The sequence below is a fragment of the Channa argus genome, chromosome 11, assembly GCF_033026475.1.
Source record: "Channa argus isolate prfri chromosome 11, Channa argus male v1.0, whole genome shotgun sequence".
Lineage (NCBI taxonomy): Eukaryota > Metazoa > Chordata > Actinopteri > Anabantiformes > Channidae > Channa > Channa argus.
The window spans coordinates 14,080,405-14,105,443 of NC_090207.1; the positions used below are offsets into that span (position 1 = coordinate 14,080,405).

The window sequence follows — 25,039 nt, forward strand, 5'->3', positions numbered from 1 at the left end:
CTAAAAATCGAAGCCCAACAAATGAATTGTGTTTCTAATACCTCGGTCTATATTAGTTTATTATGTTTTGGAGAGCCATTTAATTATTTATTTAAAAACGCCCATAATACATATTCAGCAGGTTTCTTCAGAGGAAAAGATTTATTACAAGAACAACTCGACAGCTTTTTCGATTTAAAAAAATTCAACAGTGAAGTCTTGCAATATTTCATACACACAAATCCCATAATATCAAGCAATCTGTACATTAGGTTTTAATGAAAACAACATTAGTATACAAGAAATTGTCTGATTTTGTTCTAATTGGAAAAAGAGAGAAGGAGAGAGAGTTTCATGAAATTTGTAAAGTTGTGATAGACAAAGAGCAGATCACTCTTTTTGTAAACCAAACCAAAAGTAATTTTTGTATGAAATCGGAGTTCATATAACTGTCAGATTTTAAGCACCAGTTGAAATGTAAATGTCTTTAAATAAACAAAGTCCAATTTAAACACATATAGAATACAAGAAAAACCTGTTTCTATAGGTGAAATCGATGTTCAGCTACATATTGTATCAGTGTAGCTATAGATTTACCTGTGGGACCATTATAGTTTTTAAAGTGGCAACAGTTTTAACAAATTACATTGTTTATAATTGAGAAACTTCAGATTCTTCCACCTAATTCCCCACTTAACCCTGATTTCCCTACACACATATTCACTTAAAGTACAGTTTGCAGATGTCACTTCAGCTCATTGAGACCTGCTTAAAAATAAATAATTAAATTACACGAACATTACTCCCCTCTTTATTCCAGCTTTTTACACATTTGTAGCACATACAGTTAGCTCATTCACTGTCAGTGTCCTGCAAAAATATCTTTAGAATATTTTATCAAAAAATTGTTTACATTGACATTGTAGCCCAATTTCTGTGGGAAGTATTTAAAAAAAACATTGTGAAACTGAAACGTTTTGTGGAATAACCAAGTTTCTGCAGGGCACTGACACTACAATTCCTACTATTCCACTTTCCTATATATTTTACACGTCCTTGTCTGTTAAATACCATGACAAAAGCATTGTGTTTGAAGTCTGGTCTGTGATACAGATAAGAAAACATGCAAGAATGTCACAAGAAAACCGTAAGACCTAGGTACTGAATCTGTTATTCATGCACTGCTGCACACATAACTCAGTCATTCACCACTTTCAAACCTCAACCTATCGTACTATTGTTATTGGTTCTATTGGTTCGAATCAGCATAGAACATCTGTTAGAAAAGTGGGGAAAGATACTGTGACATGAAAACAGTATATTTATTTACTGAGTCTAAAACATGTCTTTCTAAAGCCACTAGATGTCACCATGTATTGTGTCATGTCTTTGAAATCAATCTTCTAAACAGGTTATCTGGCTTGTGTTTAAAAAAAATCTAACAGCATTCAGAGACTATAAATTATATCATCATGAAGTGTACATCTACTTCATGTATAATTTATGAATACAATTGGAAAAGTTAATTACTTCTTTACACATTCACACTCCATAGTCTCAAATGTCTATGATCAGAAACAGCTGATGATGATAATGTAGTGTTATAGAATAGATCATATGGAAGTTGGGCAAAACATTCAATAATGAATAATACATTTTTTTAGTGAACACATATTAAGGCAAAGGGAATTGTCAAGGCATTTTCAACACCAATATTGCATAGCTAAGGCGGCACAGAATATAATACGTGGAATATGTACATTAAACGATATATTCAAAATACCTACATCTCTTAGTGAGTTCATCAACATGTATTCACACATTTATTTTCCTAAGTATTTGACTTTTGCAAATAGATATTTTGCGCTGTTTTCCAGAATATGATTTTAGTCAGAGGAAAAGCTTACAATGATTTTGTTTCAGTGACAATGACACAAAGTAATGTTAACCTACACTTCCACTGAAAGTGCATGTTTTCCTGTATTAAACTTAATCTTGAAAACATGTAACATATTAAAAATTTTGGGGAAAAAAATCTCTATGTGGACTATATGAACGGACTGCGAAAAGCTAACATCAAACAACTATACACAGATTGGTAGTGCATGTAGAAGAATGATGAGGTTCCTTTATGTTACATATTAGTGTATTCTAAATATGAGACAAATATAATGTGGAGAGACTGAAAAATCCACAGTCATCATACCAGTACTGTGACTATCAAGGCAAGCAGATCTGTGATGGCAATCTACAAGAGGCAGCCAATTCATCTGACTAAAAGTTGTGTTTACTGTTTCTAGAGTTGCAGCTTTAAATCCCTGGCACTTTACCAATCAGTGGGGCACAAGGCAGCACATACGCTCTCTCTCTATCCCTCTGTATCCACTATGAAAAAAGAAAAAAGTGATTGGCAAAAGCATCCCCGTGTCAACATTAAATTACAGTAAAATTAATAAAGACCATTCCTTTGGTAATAAATAATTTGGCTTAAGTGCAAAACAAAAGCAATGCAAAATCCCTGGATTTATTCAGGGGACAAACTAAGTGAAAAGTGTTAGACATGCAGTAGAAACAGTCTACAGCCCAGACCTTTTGTACACAGTAGTCAAAGTTCATAACAACAGCCCCTTATGCCATGCCATTTAGTTTTGTGCTACATCCAGGCTTCAGTGTCCATGTTCCCAGACTGCCCAGGGTAGGAGCAATCTTTGTTACCCATGGCTGGGGAACATGGTAGTGGATGGATCATATCAGTGAAGGCCTGGTGCAGGCTCTTACATGTGGCTGGGAGTCCAGCAGAATGGGAGCTTTGAGGGGACAATGGAGGGGTATGGCATGAGGAAAGAGCATTGTGAGTCTGCAGATCTCTATAACTGACTGGAGTAGGGATGCGTGAGGGGCTGTTTTCTGGCCTGTTGTCAGTGCGTGGCCTCATCCTGGTTGTCAGTTTGTGTTTAGTAATAGGGGCTACCCTGTCCGCTCTCTTTTGTTCTTTTGTTGTCTGCACCACTTCTCCATTTGTTTCTGCATTGGACAGGGGAGATGATGGTTGGGGGGATTCAGAGCGGGATTCACTCAAGCTCAAGCACATGGAGGAGTTTTCACTAGAGGAATCATGGAAGGAGCAGTCCTCAGAGGGTGGTAGGGGCACTGGTGACGGACAAGACTCTGGGAGGTCGTCACACCCATCACCACCTTCCAAGTCATAAGGTAAGTTTGGCTGGTCATTCTCTAAAGGGACATCGCCTTCTGGGACTATACCCCAGTCCAGCTGACCTTGCTGACCTGTAAGCCCAACTGTGGGTGGATAATCTCCATGGTCTCCATTCATATTCCTACAGTGGAAAGAAGGTTGTGAGGGGATCTGATCTATTAAACTGTCAGACTCTGTGCCTCTAAGACCAGGCAGGGAAGACTGAAGTTCCGTCTCCTCTAAAGAGCTAGAGATGGCTGGAAGCTTTGTAAGACACCCTCCAATCTCCCCCAAAGGCTCTCCTTGAGTTAAGTTGTGTGGTCCACCAAAATTGTTTCCATAAAGTAAATTTAAGGGGTCATCCAGTGAGAAGGGGCGGGGATTAGTTCTCTTTGATTCCCTGAGGTCAGGAAGAGTTCCTATCTTTGCTCCCACATTCAGGGATGAGGTGGAAGAGTTAGACGAGGAATAGGCAGAGTCAGTGACATTAGGATCAGAGAATGTTGGCACTGAATGTGTCCCAGCTCCCTGCAGAGTCAGTCTTCCTTGAGCTTTATTAGACACTCCTTTAGCCTGCTGTGTATTGGCCAAGAACTCAGCCTCAAAGCTGCGATACAGGTCCTGTTCCCTCTGGGGATCTATCATTGGCAGCATCTGAAATCCAAAGTCCAGTCTTTCATCCTTAGGCTCCTGGTTCTCCAGACCAGACCAGTTCCTTTGGTTGCCACGCCCAGCACAGTGAGTGCTCTGTAAGGTCCGAGCAGAGCGAGCAGCGTGATGGTGAGAGTTTCGGGGTGATGAGTGCGGTGAACGTCGACCTCCTGATGTTACTGGTGGTAATAACCTACCTCTCCCTGTGGAGGGTGAGCGAGGAGCAGGAGGCCTGGGTGTAGCTATAGTCTTCTTGCTGGGGCTGCTGTTGTTGTTCTGGACCCCTTTAATAGGTGAGTTAGAGCATGAGGACGACTGCCTCTTGGTGAACCCTAGTCTGGGAGAAGATGGGGGCAGCTGTTTAGCGCGAATGTCCTCTCGTATATCTGAAGGTGAAGGTAGAGGCTCTCTGTAGCATGAAACGGGGCCTGGGCTGGAATCACTAGATCGAGTCTGGCTAGGTAACTTAGTCTGGCTATGGGAACGTGGACCACGAAGCCTCCTCACACCCTCGTTTCCAAGTGAACGGCCCCTCTCTGTTTGAGCTGTCCGTGTTGCATCATAGGATCCCTGTGGTTGGTTTGGTTTGATTTTTTGAACAAGTCCAGGACGTTCTCGAGATTGGCTGCGTGCACGGGACAGTGAGGGCCGCACTTGCAGTGATGGGGTCTGATTTCCCGCTCCAGGCCTCTCAATCACATGCTTCCCCTCCTTGCGATTGACAATCAGGACTACTTCTTCACCAGACCGCCGTGAGGCACCACCTAGAGAGTACCGTCCCCCTCCTCCTCCCCCACTCCCTCCCTTAGATGAGGCTGTAGAGGAGTCACTGTCTCCAGACAGACGTCTTGTCACAGGCAATTTTGTCTCCTTATTCCTAAGACACAGAGGTAGGACAAAGAGTCATTTGTATTTATAGCAATACAAGATGCTAAAATAGAAAACATTTAGAACTTGTTTATTACAATTTGCACTCCCTATTCTTGCTACTACAGAAAAGGTGCAAAGGGATATCGTGAATATCATCTTCCTTCACATCATGGTGACTTGAGAGTGCAATGCTGAAGATTTGTGAGAATTTCCTAACCTGCTACTGTTTCACACAGACAGTGCTTCTGACTTAAGGCTTGGTGTTTCTTGGAGCAGTGGACAGTGACAGCCAGGGGGATTATAGTGAGGATGAGAGCAAGTAGGGACAGGATTAGAGGTCTTGTAGATTTTCTAACCCAACACACTGCACAGTCCTTTCTCATCAACACACCACTCTATGGTCACGCACAAGGATCATCAGTTTTAATGGTATAATCAGCTCATAGAGTTCACTTACAGGAAGAGCACGTGCATAGGAACCTAGATGGATTTGATGAGCACAGGCTAATAGAGAATGTATTGTTAAAATAGATATTACAGCCCTGGAAGTTGTTATTTTAGGTGTCCCGACATATAGAATATTATTTATAAGTAATAAATAGCATGTGGTCTATTTCTCAATGAACTGTGATAAAGCAATTTAGCCATTTTTCCTCATATATAAAGGTACTGTATCATTTACAAGAATTTCCATTTTAAAGCATTAGAAAACAGTTTAAATTAAAAGCGATAATAATATATTGTATTAAATACCACGTAGTAACACATTTCCTGATTTTTGAATTTTGATGAAATGTTTAGTTTTATTTATATCTTAAGTTTTATCTTCAATTGGTGTTTTATTACACCAGGCTTCTTACTTTATAATCAGAAATTAGACTTGAATAAATTCAGGCATTGGCCTGATGAACCCACCTGTTGACCTACTTTCCCAGTTAGCAATGAACAGTTGTCAAGGGATAATTGTCAGATTAGACTAGTTTAGTGCGCTGGAAAAGGGATGCCCCACCCGCCATGGTTAATTCCAATGAGCTGTTGCCTTGACGCCTGGTCTGAGCCACAGCTCAATACAGAAATGAGCCACACATTGGCTAGAACTCAAAGTAAACCACCCATCAGTTCTTATATGTGCTAAACAATGGCCTTCAACTTGTACTATACAGATATTTCCCCAATCAATCCTTTGGACAACTTCATAAAGGACATAGGCACATGTTATTTTCTTTATATCATACATTAATATTATATCAATATCATTCCCTGGCTCCGATTTTACCAGATTACCCCATTAGTGATATGCCACTTCAGAAGTGCATGAGAGAAGACTGGTGTGGTTTATTAGTCACCGGCTTCTTACTCATTTACCATAAGGCCAGAGAAGGAAGATTCACACAGAATTCCTGCCACAATAGACAGTTAATACTGATTATCATACAGACTTACTCACTGATATCAGAAGAAAATAGCGTGGAGCTGGGAAAATATGTTTGTGTTAACCTTGCAGCCACTAGGAGATGCTAAAGAGAGGTAGTGTAAGAGATTTAAAAAAGCAATGTCACCTCAGATTAGATAAATCTGCTCTGTCCTAATCTGTGGAATCCTGGTATGTTTATTTGGTGTGTGTATACTCCCTTTGTTGTGAGTGTGTTGTGTGTCTGTCTGCATGCCTGCCGGTGGGCAACTGAGTATGCCCTGCCAGGCTACTTGTGAAGGACACTTTATATACACTTGCAGTAACAAACACTCACCTAAGTGGATTAATGTGCCGCGGTTCGGAATGCTCTCGCGGTGGCCGTGGGAGCAGAATACGTGCTCCACCAGAGTCGAGCTCAGTGGAGACAGAAGAATTCTGTAATCGGCCCGCCCTGGTGGAGGAGGAAGAGGCGCATGGAACAGATGTGGGCTCCAGGCAGCGCCTATCAGTAGGTTTGTAAGGTGCGATACCATCATTTCGCCAGTGTGGACCAGGACTAGTGGAGCGGGAGGAGTGGGCACTTGAGGACTTGCTCTGGGCCCCTTGACTTTGGCCACTGGCTTTAGCCTGGTTGTAGCGGTGGGCTATGGAGGCAAATAATCAAAAAGTAATAAAGGAAAGACTTTTAACCAACATTGTGTAACACCCTTTACGATCAGCAAGGACAAAAGTAAGTTAGCAGTCCAGAAATACTACCAGAATCATATCAAGTTATTAGATAGCAGCATCAGACAAAAGTACTGTTGGTGCTGGTTGTTGCTTCTTAACAAGACAATGAGACAAATGCTTAATACTGTATAGTCATCAAAATGGCCTCCTGTTGCTAAAAATGCAACACAAATTATGATTTCAGCTAGTGACAGGTGTCCAGACCAGACAGACAGCTTCTGATATCACCACGTCAGCAGCAGTTTGCAAAAGGAGGGACAGTCTCATCCAAAATAGTTATGGGCAAGCATAGCTGTGCTGTTAATCATATGACTGTAAATATTGAATGGTTAGGACAGGTGTCCAGTTTGTAGGCAAAAATGCCTTTGTGTTGAGCTGAACTGAACTTGCATCATTTTCCAGAGCTAAATTTACTGACTGGATGTGATATGTGAGAGACATTGTTGCTGGTTGACAGAAAAATAACAAATCCCTTATCAAATTAGGCAAAATGACAGAATTCAGAATTGTATAAATTGCAGCTAGATGTCAACTAGGAGTGAATGACTGTCATTATTTCAATATTGCTGATGTTTCCACCGTCTGCTCCTAGTATGAACCTTATCAATTCATTCATTTAAGATGTGAATAATTGGTGTGTAATCTTAAATGTATTATGAGATGTGCAACACCAAAGCAGAATAATGAAGTTGTTTCGTAACGGGTGGATGGGGAATAAGAATTGACCTTACCAAAAGCTGCACAACGACATGGGTCATGCTTGTCCAAATAGTGCTCTAATGTGTCCCAGCCCCCTCCAACACGCACCATCACATGAGTACGAAGGACCTAGTGGAAGAAATGAGAAATCAGTGAGAAATCAGAAAGAACTAATTTCCTGTACAAATAAAATGGCTAACCTTTTCATATACTGCGCCACCAAACACACACACATGTCAATGGATATGCAAATTTCTCAAGTGGAACAACTTGCTGAAGTCTGGCAAACCCTCAGGGTTACATAACATCTAGATGCACCCCTGCCTGTGCCCCCTACCTCTCTCTTCTTCACAACTCCTCTTTTGCCCACATCACCCCAGCTGCTGCTGCTATGATGCCTGTTCTTTCCCATGGCAACTCACAATTCAGAGTCAGAATCAGCATCAGAAACAGAAGAGAATATGGTAGCATAATAAAGAGCCAAAAGACTGTAAAAGACTGTTCTCTTAGCCTCTGTCTCTCGTGCATCTCAGCTGCCTTCCCCATGTTTTCCGGGGGCAGCGGGCTGATTTAGCATGGTAACAACTCACTCCTGCTGTCTTCCCTGCTGCTCAACTAAGGTTTCAGTTATCAGCAAGAGGAGCACAGGGGAGAGGGGGTCTGGATAGAGGGGGGTCACTTTCTACTCTTCTCTGCTCTTTGAGGCACTCAAATCTGAGATCACATCCAAGACCCTCCAGGCAGCAGCTGCCTTTTCTGAGCAGCCCACTTTGGTTGATGTGACAGTCCAAAGATGTACCCCAACCATGGGTTACGTAAGAAATTCTGCCAGCCAGATGTTTGAAATGTTGTATCTCTCTGAGGGCAGGCAAGGCAAAGCCTTAACAGTACATATGTGTGGGTTGGCACACAAAGTTTATTTCTACTGACTCACATGTAGCAATGCATCTCGTCTCAAGCTCCCTGACTATGCTCAGAGAGAGGCCACAGACACAGAATGTGCACCAAAGTCTAACCCCACCTTCTCTCCAACACAATCTCTGCCAATCCACTACACGTCTTTTTATCGGCTTGTTTCCCTACAACCTAAAATCCGTGAAAACAGCTGATCTGCTTTTCTCTATCAGACCTGAGATTATAAAATGCTTACTCTCCACTGCTCTGGTCTCATGTCAGTAACGGGCTTTCTGTTTGTGTATGCTGCATTTGTGTATGGCATCATGAGCGGCAAAGAGCAAGGTGGGCTTCATGTCATAAATCTTTTTTTGACATAATATGGGATAACTTCCACAATAAAAGCATCACAAAGGAATGCTTTAAGAAGATTGTTGTCAAGAAATAAGAACAGGATAAAGGAACATTTTTAACATAGCAGACATTCTTTGAATTTGTTGAAACAATATCGTATTAGAACACATTAGATGTTGTTGTGCCATATATATTCAGTGGTTCATACTTCTATCAATTTGTTGACTGATTGTGACTGTGAAGGTGGAGGAGAAGCCAAGATGGTAACACCCATAGGGAATCCAAATAAAAAAATGTCTATTTGTAAAGTAATAATTGTAAGACTATAAAGAGAATTATCAAGGGTCATAAAATGGTACTTGTGTAGTATAATTTGCAGAGTGTAAGCTCATGCATTTTATTGTAGTCATCCAAAACAGAATGACATTGTATATTTATTATAATCTCTCTTTGTGTGACAAGAGATATTGAAACCCACAGTAAGCAATCACAGACTGTAGTAAGTAACATAAATTTAAAAAGTTCCTTATAAATGTGACACACAGAGAATGGCAGCTGTACATTATATCATACAGCATCTACATTTCCATCATAACCAGAGAACAAATTGCAACGTGCAATGTTGAACTACACTATAAACACTTCAATTTTGGTTTTACTCTACTTGCTTCATCGCATCACTTTCCACATCAAGCAGCTTTTTGCATATTTCATATTTTAAACATTATGCTGCAGCAGCACTTGGGTTTGTGCTCAGGCTAAATAGATGATTTGGGACCATGTTCAAATTTATGTTGTGGCTCAGCCGCCGATTTCAAACACTAAAGGGGTATCACAGTCTTTAGCAGTGTAGAGAGACCCAGTCCTTGTTTCTATGACAACAGTGAACAGAAATATTTCATGTCATCATTGTGGGGGCGTGTTGAACCAATTTCTTCTTAAATCTTGCAGCCGAGTTCACAAATTAGACTCATGGTTCACTTAAGCTATTGTTCCCCAGGACTGAAGTCATCTCCTCCCAAATCTCCCTGGGGACAAAGATGCCTTATGAGCCCCCCCCTTTCATATGGCCAATTCGCCCATTTGCGTTCTCCACTTCATCCCCTCATTCAGCCTGAGATCCTTGTCACAGCTTTGGCAGCTGAATAGGGGTTTGTTGCCTTTAAAACCGGCTGCCTGCATCCTGCTCTCAGATGAATCAGGGGAGTGTGTTGGCTTCACTTGTAGTTGCTTTGGCATATGCATAATTACTGTCACCCCAGTGAGAAAACACGAAAGGGCGGAGACGGTATGAAGCACGCTAATCTGACAAGTCCTTGGCTTTCAAACATACTGGCACACAAAGCCCCCCAAACATTCAAATTTCAATATGTTTATTTCTTAAAAGTGACTGTTTTATCAGGAAACATGATGTTTTGTTATCAGATGCGCCCCACTCCCTCTTAGATAGTATCTGGAAATGATAAGGGTTTGAGTAGAGGTCATTAAATAAGGAGGATATATAACAATGCTGTCACTTTACTCTGCATCCCAATAGAAAGTAAAATATTCAAAATTTGTCATCTAGTGGTAGCCCAAAACAAAAGTTCAGCCTTTAATGTAGGAAATTGCAAATTCTACATCTTTACTATACATTGGTGGAAATTGTGAAAATAATTATTATTTTAATAATTTATTAATTTATATTTAGTTAAATTATTAGATCATGCCTTTTTTTATATTGCTTTTGTTTTATTTGGTGAAAATAGGCAGTAAAATTATTGCCCAGAGGAAAATATTGCTGCTCAAAGATTGCGCTTTCCTGACTCAGAGACAAATTGTGATTCGGATAAGTGGGTGAGCCTGGGATATGGCCCCTGAGACATAAAGGAGATAACCTCTAATGGCTCCTTGTTTTCTCCTTGATGTAGCACAAAAAAATTCCTGTAAATTTTTAAGTATTGGGTTTACATGTTATTAATGTTGAATGTATCACATCTCCCTGTCTGGACAAGATGGTGCCGTTCAAAGTGAAGAAATATTGACAGTACTAACGGTCAAGCAGTCCGACTCTGTAAATGTAGGCAACTTGAAAAGCCATGCAAAGACTCCATTAATCTGGATGGGGTACATTTTAGGTAAGTGAGACCAAATCAATCCCTGCTATCAACCTACCCCTCCCGCCCAGTCCTCTGAGGTCTGATGTGGATACAGTGGCAGCTCTTAAACTGAAACTGAGACAAATAGTTCAATATAACCAGGCCAAAGCCAAGGTGAGGACCAACTCAGGAAATGACCTAAAGGTCTATTTGTGTCTCAGTGGAAAACAGTAAAGTCCGGGGAATGGGCCAGATGAAGGCAATTTTTAAACATGCACAAGAGGAAAAGACACAGTGCTGTTAGATACACTGTACTGTTCACTAGGCATTAATAGTGCCACCACGGGCCTTATCTGTTGTTACTTCTTTGTGAAACAACATATGACACCATATGCCAACACTGTATGGTTCCATGCAATTACTGCATGACTCACAGTTATGCATCTGTGATGTAAGCCAAAGTAGCTTACTATACACACATGTAGCTGAACACATAAAATATCATTAATAATCACTACCAATTGCATGCATGCACAACCACAGCAAGCAGGGGGCCTGGTGGCTCAGTACAATCAATTTTTTATATTATATAAAAGACAAGAAAATTATTGGCTAAACCTAATGATTTTGTACACTGCCCATGAACAAGTGATGTTCATTTGCAGTGTCAATACTATAGACCAGAGAAAGCAAATCATCTTAATTTCAATATTTTTTATATTTTTGACTGACACAACATAATCTGATTACAATGACTACTGGACCTTCTCTATAAATAATACAACTGCAACAATTAGTTTATCAATTGTTGATGTTTTAGTAGATCAACAATCAGATGACAATTGTTTACAATTACAATAAGTCATTTAGCACACACTTGTTTCCAAAGTGACTTACGAGTAAGGAGCAGAGTAGGGGAAACTTATTGGTTCAGTGTCTTGCCCAAGGATAATTCTGAATGTAGCCTAATGATGTAAACTAATGATTAATCATTATGCTTCAGGGAATTGTGATGGGAACCCACTGTTTTTTGATGTTTTATGGATTATATGATTCATCAATTAGTCAAGGCTCACCCTTATGAAGATCAGTGCGCTGGAGTCTCCGACTTTATATTTCCCCTCTGAAACCTTGATCATAGGAAACTGAGCTGGACAGGAACACCGGCCCAGAATCTCACGCACCTAAGAAGCACAAAACAGAGAAGTTTAACATTAAAAGCTCATAAACATGACAAACACTTCTAAGAGGAACCTAAAAGTGATCCCTTCCTGTACTTTAGGTCAGTGCCCCCAAATGAGATCATGTTTAGTCATATATCTGTAAGCCCTGCTGGTCCTGAACACTATGTGTCAACAACACAATGACTGTGTTTTATGGTATGAGAAATGAGCAGTCTTAGCTGCCAGAAGTATATGAGGGTGTGCTTTATCTTCCTGCCAACTTTTCTCTCAAAGCACCTACAGGGTGATGAAGTTCCCTGCCCTGCCCATTTTCCACATTAAGAGACCAGCCTCGTCTCATCTCTCAACGATATTTTGGTTTTTTAGTTCACAGCAAAGTGCCACAAAAGGACAGAAATACACGTGGACATGCTAATGAATGTTCTTGCTGTTTACATTGTGACATGACAATGTTTCTGCCTGTGACAACTGAAACTGAAGATAGAATAACCTCAAAAACCAGACTAGCAGTGATGATGTCAGCAGCATCCAGCTGGGTTTTAAATTGAGAGTCAAGTCAGTGAGCCCTTGCTGTGGTTGGGGGTGCTTCTTAGGCAACTGTATTCAGACACAACTGCAGGGTGGAGCAAGAACCGCCTTCGTTGCACACGCCTGGGCTCTCATGTGATTGGACAACTTTGATGTTTTTCTTGGCGTCTCTCTCAGACAAAAGCGTGTGTGCACTTGTCGACCAGGAGGGAGAGAAAGTAAAGCAGCAAAGTGGACAGGGTAAAGCATGGGAGGAAATAAGGGTTCATATTTGTGCATGCAAGCCCAGCCATTACAAAAAGCAGGCTTGTATTTTACTGACATTAAAGTGAAGGGCATGTTATAGAAAAAGTTGATGGCTGATGGGCTTAGATTGGCTTTTACACACACACAAACACACACACACACACACACACACACACACACAAACACATATATATGTAGATGCAGGCATACTGGCTGTGTATGTGCGTGTGCTTGAGCTACAACACCTACACTATGGTTTATTTGGAGGATTTAAGACACACCTTGTTATTTTCTTTAAACTGCACCCTTCTTTTTATCCTATGCTAATTAAAGAGGGGAGAATCAGTGCTAAGCCTCAGTACTTTACCTGCCTCTCTGTTCTCCTTCTCACCTGCCTCTGTCAAGCCTTCTTTCTTTCTTTTCTCTCTCATCAGCAATGTTATCTATGCACTTTTATTTTTGGACTGTGCAATAGCTGACCAGACCTATATTTGTCTTTCTTTGTTTTGATTACATTTCTACATCTTCTGCCTCTTTCCCTCCACTCTCTCGCTGGTTTTCATTCTGCTAGTAGGTAGACGAGCCCTGTTTGGAAAAACCCTTGGTAGTGAGTTAATGGAAACATTGCTATGGCAACAGACACACACATAGCCTTTCCCTTCCCTTTTTAACTGTACAGTATGCCTTCTTTTCTCATTCTTGCTGTATAGTAAAGCTTTTCTATTGCCCAAAACACCTCCCCCAGAGCTGTTCAGCTGAGGTCATTATTTCTTCTCCAGAGGGAAAGTGAAGGACTCACCCACTCATATGAAACACTGAAGAGGATATGTAGTTAAAAGTGTTTAAATAACAAACTAATCAATAACAGCCTTGACATTTGAAGTATTTTCTCTCTGAAGCCTTTGACATGCAATGTGTGCACTTCTCATGTCTTCAGTGAGTCAACAATACATAAACCATAGAAACCAAAACACGCTATCAAACACACACTGCAGACTGGGACAGACAAGGAGGAATGAGACAAGGTCACAGATGAAGCATGCGGAAGTGGAGCTGGAACACAGCTAAAAACTGAAGGATGAATTATGGATGCATGCTGGTCACATGAGAAATGCTTTCAGCAAGAGCTGCAGATGTCTGAGGAGGAAGGAGAGAAAAGGGAAGAACAACTGAACAATCCGGAGCATGCCTCTATGTTGGTAATCTGCTCAATCTATCTTAAGATAGGAATGTAGCAATGTTTTTGCAAGAGCCAAAGGAGAAGCATTTTGTTATTAAGGAACAGCTGTGATTCCCTTTGGATTGAAAATGCACATTTTTCTCCAAGCAGATGAATGTAAAGACCATATAATGTGCAATACATACTCTTAATGATCTCATTGCTTAGACCACATCATATCTGCTCAGTCTGAGTCTATACCGCCTCTTTAATTTCCTTCCTGACCTGCAAACATCTGAGGGGCCATTCATGGAGGAGATAGGCTGAGACTGAGGGCTGAAAAAACCCAGGGGATGAAGACTGGAAATGGTAGGGGAAGAGATAAAGATGTTTAGGTTTTTCTCAAAGGCAAACAACTATTGGAATATTTGTCTGTTGTGCTCATGAGTCAACAAGCTGTGTACAACCACACAGTTTGCTCTGCCTTCATCAAACATAGGCGTGCTGGCCTGTTCTAACTGGTTCCTTTTACGACTGCTTTGAGACGGATAATTATTGCAAAACTCCAACAATAAAAAGTAATCATTACAACACACGCTACAGGAATTTACATGAAGGTGTATTCAGGAATTGACTTCTGTGCCATCTGTGAAAAAATTGTGGAGTGGTTTATTACAGAATACATTTTGCTTTCAAAGATAAAGAAAATTTGTAGGAATAAAAGATCATATGGCTCTCTGCATGCAGCATAATAAAAGTGATTTTTTTTTTCAAAAACAACCAAAAATAATGTGGTGACCCTGGAGATCTGTCATAACTGCAAACTTCCTAAGACAAAACCACCTCACTATCAGATTAGCACAAGGAGAAAAGAAAACCAGGCCACAGGCGGTGCCTGCTTGGCAGGAGGGCAGGATTTTTTTTTAAACTTGAGGGGTTATTGCTGCTCCACCCACAAGTACTGTAAGCATTCCTAAACCATGTAAATGCATATTACCATTAGCTTCATATGAGAAACTATACTCTTATTAAAATGCTAGCCTGATAGCCTCTATAAACATCTCATTAATATGGAATAGCCTCCTTGACTCAAACAATCTGTTTAAACAACCTGGGGGTTGAAAGGAGGTGATACATAACTAAATACACAATAATTATGTTTGGAGGAACATGGGAGATCATGGAAAAACATTTAGAGGTTGTTATCATGCTGGTCCAACAAGTCAGAATAGCCAAATGGAAAAAGAAAGTTTAACACCCCAGGGTCACACACAGCAGAACTCAAACAAAAGTGTAAAAATTCCCAGATATAAGGCGAGTTGTGTGCTAGAGCTGTAACTTCATAAAGTGCAGACCTGGTAGTGTACTAAGGTATTATCTTCTTTACAAACAAGACAAATGGATTTTGTTGAGAGTGAAGACAGCTGCTGCCTTCCCAATGTTTCCATTCGTTATGCTAGGCTACCCTAGCTGGCTCCAGGTAAATACTGACCTAACACCTATGAAGCTGTACCTATGAAGTCTTCTAATTATTTCTCTGCAGACAAGCAAATACATGTTTATCACAAAACGTGCAACAATAATGTGTTTTAATCTTTTTATAATCAGTGTTGTGTGTTTCAGGGTGAAATATGTAGTCATACTGAGGCAGACATCATGCAAAGCTTAAAGAAATCCTTTCCTCAGAAAATCAATGCCCATCTTCTGGCCACATGAAAACAGCCCATTGGGGGCTGGAAGGATATAAGAATTTAATGGACATGGACAAGGGCTGTATGGTGAATAACTCTATTATTCATCTGCTGTGTACTTGAAGTAAAAATAACCATGTCAGTATCTTAGTCATTTGTCATTCAATCAGATGAGGCTCAGCCAAGGTTGGCACTCTCATTTCAACAGATGAGTTTAGGGAAATTCCTGTCTTTCTGAGGAATCCCTCTTCTCATATTGACAGCCACCACCTGAGACCAGACTGAAGAGGCTGTAGGCAGGTGCAGAAACTAACATGAGGATAGAGACAGACACCTGCTCGGACAGATGCCCAGTAAAATGATAATCATGCAAACAATCAGCTGATGGCATCAGCTGCAGCAATAAAGACATAAAGGCTAGCAAAGTGTGGACTTGGCTGTTTCCATATACACCTGCATGGAAAGGCGCCAAACTAAATACCTAAAAACATGAGTGCATGTGACATAGGAGGGAGAAACACCGGAGGATGCGACACTCTCTCAGCAAAGCGTCCAAGTGTGACCCAATGCAAAGGATGATGACCTACTTTTCCATTTCACTCTCTCTACTGTAGCTCTCTCTGTCAGTGCAGCATCCACTGCAGTCAGGTTTAACAGAGTGTACAGTAAAGTCACTTTAGGCACACAATCTGTCGTCTACTCCCCCTTTTTATTCCCTGAATGCATGAATTGGACCATAAGGTTGACGGAGCAAAGTGGTCACAGAAGCACAATACACACATTTTCTCTCTTTGTCAGTCGTCCCCTCTGCTCTGTTGGTGTTTCTATCCAAAGACTGAGATGTCAGCCTTTGATTACCTCCCCATCAACAGTCTATGTATTTCCATGCCACCAACAAGACACATTGTTCTGCTCTTTGCTTTATCATCTCCAGTGGACATGAGGTGGATGGTAATGAGGGCTAGCACATATATAAATAATGTTAAAGCCTGGGGTGACAAAAGACATGAACCAGCTTTTCAAGTGTGCAGGCAGAAGGATTAAGAAGTGGAATGAAAGGAGCAGAGAAAACTCCTATGGTCTGTTGTTTATTAGCTGAAATGATGTACCCAATAGCTGCCGGTGCATGTGGTAAACATGTGAACAGTGTGCAATAAGAGACCGAAAGTGTCTAAATATAAGTTGAGTTTGTGTTTTAACAACAAGTTCCAGGGCCTAGCTGCAGGACCTAGAAAACTCACAAAAAGATAATTTGTGTACGACTATGTTTCTTGTCTGTTGAATCAGTGTACCACATAGAAACATAGAGATTCAATCAATAGGGTATACCTGGTGTTATCTGGTGGGTCAGGTAACCATGGCAACTGCTGTCGTCGCTGTGTGATTGAGTATGTGAATGGGTGCATGAGAAGCAACTGTAAAATACTATAAAAGTGCTATATAAGTGCAGAAGATATGTGAACCAGCTTCTGTTTGCACCACTCCTGAAAAAAAATGCATCTCTGTGAATGGGAAAAGGGAAGCATCGCTGACTCAAACTACGATGAAGGAAATGAGCTGCCGGCCACTTCCTCAACTTTGGAGTGGAAAGTCATGTCACTGTAAGATGATGTGGTGGCAGGTCAACAAGAAACACAATGGTGGTGAGTTTTTATATGACAGTTTTCCATAACCAGGAAGGTTAACTGGATTTATGCACCACTGGCCATAAAGTTGGAATAAAATATCATGAGAAATATACTTTCTCATGAAAGTATTGTGACAATGTGATTTCTTCTTGATAGATAAAGTATATATCTTCTCAAAACTTTATTGATCAATCTCTTTCAAGCATATCACAGTGAGAATTAAAACACAATTAACCTGTGCAAAAAAAGAGGAATGTGTCTGAAAACAAAATTATTCCAACTCTATAGGCACAAGTGTAGATGTTTTTATTGCCCTGCAACCCTATTACTTAACTTGTATTATCTCTACAAGATTAGTTTAATCATACAACCAAAAAAAGTAAATAAGAATAAACAGATGACAAATGTACAAATATTGCAAGGTTGTGATCTCTCTCAGTACATCATTGCTCTCGATGTGTGATCCTTAATGCTTTAACTTATTACAATTTTAAATAAATATGATTCTATATTGTTTTCCTCCTATGAGACGATAGACTGAAACATAAAATATGTGGTGGACACGCATTAAGATTATAGCTCGTATTTTCTGCGAGTTTTGACCGAATATGAACATTATGTCGGAGCATGCATGTAATCATCATGTCCTCCTTTTGTGTATAATGGAAGATGTTATTTGCACCATTCGATTAAGAAAAAATGACAAATAAACGTAGGCTGAACATTTGTAGCATTTCAGTCTGCAAAGGCATCTGAGGCAGCCATGCACATCCTACAGGGAGTTAATGGCCTGGTAATTAATTAATGGCATTTCATAAGTAACGGCACAGAATATGAATAGAGGAGGCAGATCATGAATAGGCTGATAAATAATGCATTTTTTAAAATCAGCCTTGAATCTTAGTCATCATGCTCTTAGATCAACTCACTTAAGCCACATTTCCATTAAAAGGATTTATCCTCAAGGTCAGATGCTTTGTGTGGAATTTACCTGTGTTTACACTGGAGGAATTGAGTCCTAGAACACTTTCTTCAGGGATACTTTCTGCATGGTGCCTTTACTACTGAATGTAGCTGACTGGTCAAATATCACCCAGCACTTTGCACTTGGGGCTGAGCAAGAGGATTGTTGTTGTTTTTTGCTTTCTACAAAAAGCAGTAACTTCCCAATTATAGCTAGAATGATGATTTGAATATGAATACAGATAGTAATGAGTGAATGTCAGGAGTGGAGTGAGGTTATTGAACTTTAGTCCCTGGAAAAGAAAAGTACCAAAAATGTTCTGGTTGAAATGCAGCTTTGCTAAAAAAGTGAAAGTGAAAAGTGAAATAAAGCAATGGTCATTAAAAAAAACATCCACTGAAACACAATCCATCTCAGATGATGCATGAAAGTCCCCTAATCAAAGCAGACAGACAGTCTAGTGTCACAGCTGTGGACAAATGAAACTAAACCCTTTAACTGACCTCCACTCCCTCACTGTCAGATTCTCATCGACCAGCAATGAGACACTAATCTCTTTTAAGGCCAATGCATTGGATAGAAAGAGGAAGAGACGTTTTCAACAGGACAAAAGCGTGACTTCTTCAATATTATGGGAAAAACAGAGCTTGAATTAATGTGTGAAGCTGAGCTGGTGGCTGAGAAGATGTGGATCAAATTATTTGAAGATAAATGTGAATTTCATCTTTAATGGAAGTGTAAGTAATCAGTCAGGATGCAGTGGTACAACTTAACAAATATGGGAAAGTACCCATAATACTGTAGTACTGTAATATTTCTTGTTTGAGGAGCCTGATGTTGCTGAGGTGGACTATTCTGTGAAGCATACTGTACATGCAAGCAATTTTCTGAGGGCTGACCAGGGAAGATAAAGGAGATTTTATTTACCAGACAGATGGTGACTGAGAACGACCTCCTAACATCCTAAATCAATCAAAGGTCCTACACTGTATATACTGCACGTGTGTTGGGATGTGTCAGGTTAAAGGACAGAAAAGGACACACAGGCATATGCTCTGAAGGTTTCCAGTGATGTCTCTGTCCTGAAATGTAGTCAGCTCAGATAATCCTCAGCACTAGAGTCACTTGAGTGATGGTGTGCTGACTTAGTCTGGATACACATCCTCCTATTTCTGTTCACTGAGTTCTGTATGTCCACACACTAGAAGCTCTCTGCTCTTCTGTCTAACCATCGTGAATGTGCTTGGTACCCATTTTTCCCCTCTGCTGTCCCGCACAACTTTGGTCCACATTGTTTTTTCTCAATAACATACAAAATATTAACTTATGACCCAAATATCTGTTATTTTCTGTCCATTCATTAGCTCTGTCCTGATAAGATCTTTGCCCTTCTCCTGTGTGTGCATGAACAACCAGTTCAGCATGACAAATAACACAAGTTGTTGGTTTGAATTCCACAGGCCAGGGAGTGAATCTAAGCCTAAAATACCACAAGGGATGTTGTTTTTGATGGAGAAGTGGCATAAGCACTAAATAATTAGGAATCTTCCTCACCTACAAGATGCTTTATTTATTATTGCTGCTGAGCAAACTAAATGAAAGAGGCTGAACAAGAAATGTCACTGAATTGATCTATGACTTTTCAGAGCTCTCCTGTTGATACAAGCAAGAATTTGGGTGGTAAACACAAACAGACGCCACAGGTGAGCGGGAATTTCAGAATCTAAACTAAAGGTATTTATATAGATGCATGGATACCAAAGCACAGGGACACTATGATGTGCACTGACGTTATATTTTCAAAGAGCACATACACATTTAACGTTTGAGTGACTGCCACACTGCATATTTACGAATCATAATGCAGTTATTATGGATGGAGTTATGTTTTTCAAAGGCAACTCACCAACTCATCCAGATTTCGCATGTCACATACAACTCTCTTCTGTTGCCAGATGAACGGCTCGGGATCAGGTCCATTTTCATCCTCCACACTCTGAATACTCTCCTTACGACTGAAACGTCTGCTGCGTGGTGGGCTTTGCACCGCTGGCTCCCCTGCATCGATTCGCATGCTCTCCTGGTCCCGGATCTCCTCTTCTATTTCCTCCTCTAGCTGGATCAACATGGGGGCCAACATGCCAAACTTGGAGCCACGCCGCGCCACCTCAAGGAGGCACAGGACAAAATTCTTCTCGTTGCATCTCTCCACCAAGTCGTTGGTTTCAAACATGAGGACGTCCTTGATCCACAGCTCCTGCCTGCACCAGGTGATGAAATTGGACACATTGTCCCGCGCCACAAACGAGCCGGGGACAACATTGCGCGACTGAAAGACAACATCTTTTGATGGCACCTTCATAGACTGTGCAGCCTCCGGATACTCCAGCTGGAAGTCCTGCGCGGCGCGGTTCACATTGTTTGCGTGCCGACAGAGGCCACAGCCGGTCTCCAGGCCTTCCATGAAGGTGTCCGCACTGATATCTAGGTCATACAGGGTGTTCAACCATTCAGCCAGATCTTCCTTCATAGCATACAGGTATTCTTCACTGGATTTAAATGGCCGGATACTCTTTGAGGCGGCGGACTGGATGTTGCTCTGATCAGCCATATTGTCAGATTATGTATCAATAAAGTCTACTTTATAATTCCTGACCGTCTCATTGCACAACAGCGCTCCAAAGCCCCAGCCGAACAAAATAGCGAAATAACCGCGTGGACGCACCCATGCCGACTTGCATGTGCGTGTTTAAACGTGTGAAGCTCCTCGAAGCCAAGCTCTGTGTTGTCAGAGGCATGTCGAGATGCGGAGTGGCCCTGGCGCATGGATGCTTTTCCCGGATGTCTTTGCGAACGCAGTTTCCTTTAAAGAGCACATCGCCAAGTCCTGGAGTGAAAATGAAAAGGGAGCAATCCTGGACGTCGACACACGCACACAAACGCGCGCGCGCACTCACACACACACACTTGAGACGATCAGTTATTAAATTCAGGGGCTGGTGGGTCCTCTTAGCCGCTAAAATCCTCGTGTCACCATGTCTGGGCTCCTGTGCGGGTCAGTTTAATGAGCGTCTCATCGATGAAATCAGGACCATGGAGCAGCACCGAGTCCGCAGCTCTTCTCCCCTGCAAATAAGCTCAGCCCATGTTGCGCCGCCTCTTGCACTGAATATGTTGACCTGCTGTGGCTTAGACCAGCAGAGCGACTCGGTGGCACATCCCATTATGTGGGATAAACGAAGGAAGATTTAACCCCATGTTCACCAGCTCAGCACGGCATATATTTTTTAATAGTGGCACATTATGATGATCAAAATCATAGGATCCCTAACATCAAATTTAAGTTGTTGAATTTGTTTTATAATTTACCTTGAAGGTAACTGATTGATTTATTGCTTGATTACAGGTTATAATTGCTAATACATGAATGTTTTAGCAAGGTGGAACAATATTAAAAAATGTATGTTCGGCTGAAGAGTTCATTAATCATGTTTTTGTTTGAAAGATCTGAATTTGCAAAATTACTGATTACAACGGTCAATGTAGGTGCTGTAGATGGAAAATTTCCTTTTGAAACTAATTTGGTGTAAAGGTGTTAAACTTGAAAAGTGTACTCGTGGCAAATGTCTGGCATACATTTTTGATTACATCTTCAAAATATTGTTCGATTGATTAAAGTGGATGATCTTTTGTTCATGTTTTGAGAAATCAAAACAAAATATTTGTATGCTTTTTCAATTGGGTTAACACAAAAGTTGCATAGTCTCACAACAATGAAGACTTTGTTTCTTTACCAAACAGCCTAAAATAATAAGAGCATTTAAAAAAGTTTGTTTCTCGGTATCACGAGACAGCTATTCAGTTTAGAAATTACTTTCCATTTGTATAATCTTACCATTTATTAGAGGATATGGCGACAAATCTCCATGTTGGCTGAGCTTTAACTGAATCATCTAAAACTAAAAATACATGCTGTAGGAGGTAGTGCATGTATTAAAGATCTCACCCTGGGAAGACAGAACCTTTAAACCAAGAAACAACAAGAGGGTGTGACTGAGAATTACACAAAACAGGCCTGGTTGATAAAATAAGCTGTAATGTAGCTGAAGAGCACATGATCTATTGTGTTCATGATAAACATGTGTGTTTGTTACATACAGCAGTGAATAACAGGGCTGCTGCTACTCTAGGATAGAGTAGTGGACTACTTTGACATTGTGAGTTAGTGTTAATGCATTTATTAAAATATGTTCGATTTCTCTTCTTCAATATAAACTAAAAATTAGGACCAGAATGAAACAGAAACATCAAGCCAAAAAAGTGTTAGCTTTCATGAAACACGTTGTACTGGCTTGTTTGAACAAAATAGTTGAAACATGTCAAATGTATGTAAGTAACCTGATTTTCAGGTATTAATGGTATGTTACAATTTCGAAAACCTCCAAGAAAGTTGCTAGGGGCTTTAAAGGCACTATCTGCAATACAACTGTACATTACAATAAACTGCTTTCACCCCAAACTCAGCTAAAAGCTTTTAATATTTAGTGATAATGTTATAAACATATGTTACTCATTACTTATGTTACTCAAACCAGTATTTTCGTGTTCAAATTTTCTTTGTATGTCAATATAGATGTAAAGGTTTATGTTCAGAAACTTCTGATCATACTTTTAAAACTCATTCCCTTTTTAACATCTTCTTAAAATCATGTGCTTTCCTAATCTGTGATTGTTTGAATTTAAGTGAAGCCCACTGCCAAGGAGGAGGGCTTGTTTTCTTTTAAAAAGTGGGATGTGTCTGTGTAAGAAGAGAGGAGGAAAGGAAGGAAGGGAGGGGGCGGAAAAGAGAGAAAAAGATGGAGAGAAGGAGAGAGGGAGAAGGTGGGGGTTTATGAGATCATTTTCTGGGCTTGAATGAATCAGCTTTTCTGTCAGTAAAGAGAGAGTGAGCAAGAGGGAGGGATAGAATTCAGCAGTCTATTAATCCATACGAACAAATGGCCAAAGCAGAAGAGAAGCACTTCAAGTTGTCAGCTGGGACCAGGTTTCCCTGAGGGATAGCTTCAGTTACAAAAACACACAGATATGAACCTTGATTGCTGCATATAATCAACAAGTGTTCTGGAATTTTTTTTGCTGCTCTGAAATAAAACTGATGTATTCACAATACCTTTTCAGAGAAGTATAGAAACATACAGATGTTCAGTGCATTTATTTCTACGCGAAGTAGAAGCTGAATTGTCCAAATGAAGAAAATTAAACACAAAGTCTGACTACACTGAAAATACTACAAGGAACACAGCTTACTGTTTCAACAAGTTAGACTGAATACTACAGATAGGATCAAAGAATGGTAAGACAATAGGTGCTTGAAAATAAATATCAAAGAGCTCCAGAATGTCTTTAACAGCCACGTGTTTGACAGATGTTACAATATGTCAAGGCAACACATCTGTGATTAATAATGTTTAATTTAATCTCACTGGCATATGGGGCAATACTGCTCAATTAAACAAGGTAGTGATTCCAAGCTCAAATGCTAAATGCCATCAAAATGGGAAACTCGAAAGAAAAAGGGGAGAAACAGTTTCATTGCGCAATCCCTGAAATGCAATCCCCAAAAGTTAGGAAGATGTGAATAAAAACACAATGCAATGATTTGCAAATCTCATCAACCCACATTTTATTCACAATAGAACATAAACAACAAATCAGATGTTGAAACTGAAAAATTTAAATATTTCATGGAACATGGAAAATTATTAGCTTATTTTGAATTTGATGGCAGGACATGGGGTTGCATTTGCAACATCTAAACTAAAAACCACTGCCTCAGTGTTAATCCGCTTGTGTTGCATTTTGTCTCCGCTTCTGACAGTGCCTGACAAGCAGCATCAGAAGTTTCTAAGTAACCTTCACCACCTATTGGTGAAAAAGTTAACAGCAGTAGTGGCTCAAACCGCAGATGTGCTCCATTTTTACCTAATAGAATGCTCTATCAGAAATCCATGTTCAACCAGGTTAATTCCATGGTGTTGTGAATACATGAAAAGAAATCCAAGGTTGTCCAACCACTGCTGTTGCATAACTTTAATTTGAACATCCAAATGCCCAATGTGTCCTATAATCAGCCTCCAGCAAGAAATATATTTCTAAACACCATAAATCAGGAGTCTAATTTATAACCCAATCATTTTCTGAAGTGAAACAAGAACTGACTAGGGTACATGAATGTGACAGAATTACTGTAACTACTAACTAATGCACCAAAGTAGACTAATGACACCAAAACTAAATTCTAGTATCTAACAAAGTATTTACACTCTTCAGCCCTTCCATTCTTCTACGAAGGCTGAATCACTTGATAGCTCTGAAGCGTAGTGATACACTAACAAAGAAATACGGTACTTTTTAACTGAGCCACCAGGCCCCCTACATTGTTACTAGTTACCTTTCAGAATAAATGTATTTCAACGCAGACTATTCTTACAGGTTGAAATAGAACTGATGCTCAGCAGGAAATTCACATACTACTCAGTTAAAATTGGCTCCACTTTTAACATCTGCAACACTGAGAAGCAGCAAACATAATCCAATCATACATTACTCTTAAAAAGTCTGCATTATTAAAAGTCTGAACTTATTTAATTCTCCGATTTCCTGCCAATTCTACCTAGGAGTAACATATTTGAGTACTTCTTACACCACTGTCCATCTGTGTCATTGATTATTTTGCATGTATTTTTTTTTTTTTTTACAAACTAGTCATGACCACAAC

At 40.2% G+C, this 25,039-nt stretch overlaps 1 protein-coding gene across 1 annotated transcript; it reads right to left on the bottom strand.

Moving 5' to 3' along the window:
* Window positions 1–113: 113 nt before the first annotated feature.
* Window positions 114–21,565, bottom strand: gas2l1 (growth arrest-specific 2 like 1). The gene is made up of 5 exons (XM_067521601.1): window positions 20,168–21,565; window positions 11,938–12,045; window positions 7,568–7,664; window positions 6,442–6,751; window positions 114–4,700 (listed from the first exon to the last, which is right to left on the bottom strand). The coding sequence occupies exons 1-5, from the start codon at window positions 20,870–20,872 to the stop codon at window positions 2,633–2,635; spliced, it is 3,288 nt and encodes a 1,095-aa protein (XP_067377702.1). The 5' UTR covers window positions 20,873–21,565; the 3' UTR covers window positions 114–2,632.
* Window positions 21,566–25,039: the final 3,474 nt, after the last annotated feature.